The 3080-nt window shown below is 51.8% G+C and overlaps 1 protein-coding gene across 2 annotated transcripts; it reads left to right on the forward strand.

The window, feature by feature from the left end:
* Positions 1–391: 391 nt before the first annotated feature.
* pou4f2 (POU class 4 homeobox 2) lies at positions 392–1791 on the forward strand. 2 transcript variants are annotated; one of them, XM_078547457.1, is made up of 3 exons: positions 392–480; positions 541–572; positions 842–1791. In XM_078547457.1, the coding sequence occupies exons 1-3, from the start codon at positions 392–394 to the stop codon at positions 1789–1791; spliced, it is 1071 nt and encodes a 356-aa protein (XP_078403583.1). The 2 variants fall into 2 exon arrangements, with proteins under 2 accessions (XP_078403583.1, XP_078403670.1); XM_078547544.1 differs by lacking the exons at positions 392–480; positions 541–572 and having other exon boundaries at positions 829–1791.
* Positions 1792–3080: the final 1289 nt, after the last annotated feature.

Below are 3080 nucleotides of genomic sequence, written 5' to 3' on the forward strand. Positions count from 1 at the left end.
GCGAGCGCCTTTCCGCCTCTGAGCCCCGTGCAACCGAGCCGGCGTGTGACCAATAGGCGCTCAGCATCGGCACACAGCAACACGCGCACACTTACACACAGATACACACAGACACGCGCACACACACACACACAGCAACCAGGAAAAGTCCCTTCATGTCTTTCCACAAGCTACCTGCTCGAGCAAGGTGTGCAGCAGCAGCAGCAGCAGCGGCAGCAGTGGGGCCAGGGGCAGCGGCGAGAGACTCGCTCCCCTCCGCGCCCCATTCCGAGCAGGTGCCGCGCGCCAGCCCGGCGGCAGCAGCAGCGGCGGCAGCGGCGGCGGCGCCAGCCCCGCTCCCGGTCCCCCCGCGAGCGCCCCGCACCGGGCGAGCCGCCGCAAGATGATGATGATGATGCCGCTGAACGGGAAGCAGGCGTTCGGCATGCCGCCGCCCTCCTCCAACCTGGCCGAGCCCAAGTACTCCAGCCTGCACTCATCGCCTCCCTCCAACTCGTCCTCCACCCCGTCCAGCAGCAGCAGCGGCGGCGGCGGCAGCAGCTCCGAGACCATGTGCCGAGTGTGTCTGCCCACAGCACCGGTATGTATCTGCATAATCACCGCTTCGAGGCACCGTTTGACAGCCCCCTCTCCCTCTCTGTCTGCTTGATGTTTTTTTCATGTCTGTACAGCAAATCACCCAACACCTCGGATACTTTCAACTTATGTATTCAAACTGCCTTGCCTTTCATATTAATTTTTATGACCTGTGCGTGTGTGTGTGTGTGTGTTTTTAACATTCTGGAAATGTTTTAATCCTGGAGTGGAGAGAATTCCCTGCTGACAGGAATGTCTGCATTCTATTTGCAATTGCAGAGCAATATATTCGGCGGGCTGGATGAAAGTTTGGTGGGCCGAGCTGAGGCTCTGGCGGCTGTGGAGATTGGAGCTCAGAGCAGCAAGAACCAGCCGTTCAAGCCGGACGCCACCTACCACAACATGAACAGCATCCCGTGCAGCTCGAGCTCATCCTCGGGGCCCATCACTCACCCTCCGTCCCATCACCATCACCATCACCACCATCACCACCACCACCAGCACCATCAGCACCCACACCAACCTCACCAGAACCTGGAGGGCGAGCTGCTGGAGCACATCTCCCCCGGCCTGGGGCTGCCCACCATCACCGCCCCGGACGGCAGTGTGGTGTCGCCGCCGCCCCCCGGCCCCCCTCACATGGCGGCCATCAACCACATGCACCAGGCCATGAGCATGGCCGCCCACGGCCACGGCCTGGCCGCCTCGCACCCGGCCCTGGGCTGCATGAGCGAGGTGGACGCCGACCCCCGCGACCTGGAGGCTTTCGCCGAGCGCTTCAAGCAGAGGAGGATCAAACTGGGGGTGACCCAGGCGGACGTGGGCTCGGCCCTGGCCAACCTGAAGATCCCCGGGGTGGGCTCGCTCAGCCAGAGCACCATCTGCAGGTTCGAGTCTCTCACCCTGTCCCACAACAACATGATCGCCCTCAAGCCCATCCTGCAAGCCTGGCTGGAAGAAGCCGAGAAGTCCCACCGGGAGAAGCTCAGCAAGCCCGAGCTCTTCAACGGCGCCGACAAGAAGAGGAAGCGCACGTCGATCGCCGCCCCGGAGAAGAGGTCTCTGGAAGCTTACTTCGCCATCCAGCCCCGGCCATCGTCCGAGAAAATCGCAGCCATCGCCGAGAAACTAGACCTCAAAAAGAACGTGGTCAGAGTCTGGTTTTGTAACCAGAGGCAGAAACAGAAACGGATGAAATACTCTGCAGGTCACTAGTCTGACTTCTTGGGGCGAGAGAGACAGAGTGGAACTTTTCCCCCTGCCTGCTGTGTAGTTCGAATGGACTTCCTGAATCTACAAGGACCTTGCTCTGGGCCGTGAACAAGTAAGAGAATTTTCTTTCTTTCTTAATGCCACCCACTGCCACCGAAACAGGACACATCAAAACCCGATTGTGAATTGGTGTAAACTGAGAATTTCGATTCACAGATGAACAAATGAAACAAATCCTTTTTTAAAATCGTAACTCGCAACGTTTACAAAAAAAATAAGGACTCACTGAGCTGAAACGACATTGTTTGCAAAATTGCTGTAACGTTGATTTGAGCTTCATGTTTTGGATTGTATTCGTTCTTTTATTCTTCCAAGTATCACCTTTTCTATACCTATGTTCCCTCTGCGCCTTGTAATGAACTAGTACAGACAAATCTCAGAGGTTAAGCTGCAGTAATGAGCAGCACTTTTACCCGAGCATTTGATGGAAGATCTCGTGCAATCGATTGTTTAAGGGTTGCACAAATGCTTTACCCACAGAGCTCTTCCATCATCATAAGAAACCTGCAATTCTGTCTCCATTTTGTTGGGAAATTATATCTCTGTGCTCAGCATTCCTCAGCTTCCTGCTGCGGCTACTGTCTTATTGGAAACCTGGGTGATCGCCCCAAATTTCCCTTTAAATTTCACTTTGAAACCCCTTTCCCCTCAACACAAAAACTCTACGCCACGCACGGAGATGACTGTTGTGAGCAGCCAGGAAATCTCTCCCTGTGTCTGAAGGCTATTATTAGATTAGTGCCAAACAACCTAAACCTGAATTATTCATTCAAACCGTCTACAAAGTTAATTTCGTGTTCACTCGAATTAATTCCGCCTGTTTAATTCAAGTTGTGATAACAGCAGGGTAAATAAAGGGATTATTGAATAATTTAATGTTTAATACAGTATGCTGGTTGATAGAGTGTAAGAAAAAATGATCGGGAAATAAGAAATGTCCGCGTGTTTAAAAAAAACAGTAATAAAGAAGGACGAAAATTCAAGCAGAAATGCAATTCCTTGATTTTTGGTTGAAAACGTGTCACATTTTCCCAAAAAAGGCAAATAAAAAGGATTCACCCTGTATATATTTGTATAAAATTTAAAACTATTTATTTCGTCAAGTTTTTTTCTGGGGATTCCCTCTTGCATTCTGTGACAACGCACAAAAAAAGGTTTAAATCTTGACTGTAAAGATTTGATCAAAGAAACTAATCTTTGTCGATCGATCATTAAAAATGCAACATAGGTGT

Source organism: Cetorhinus maximus, chromosome 1 (genome assembly GCF_964194155.1).
Source record: "Cetorhinus maximus chromosome 1, sCetMax3.hap1.1, whole genome shotgun sequence".
NCBI lineage: Eukaryota > Metazoa > Chordata > Chondrichthyes > Lamniformes > Cetorhinidae > Cetorhinus > Cetorhinus maximus.

Excerpts from the sequence above, each read along its gene's own strand:
- pou4f2 (XM_078547457.1), top strand. The coding sequence starts at position 392 with ATGATGCCGCTGAACGGGAAGCAGGCGTTCGGCATGCCGCCGCCCTCC. Across the intron at positions 481-540 it reads TACTCCAGCCTGCACTCATC|CTCCGAGACCATGTGCCGAG; the intron begins GCCTCCCTCCAA and ends CGGCGGCAGCAG. Across the intron at positions 573-841 it reads GTGCCGAGTGTGTCTGCCCA|ATTTGCAATTGCAGAGCAAT; the intron begins CAGCACCGGTAT and ends TGTCTGCATTCT.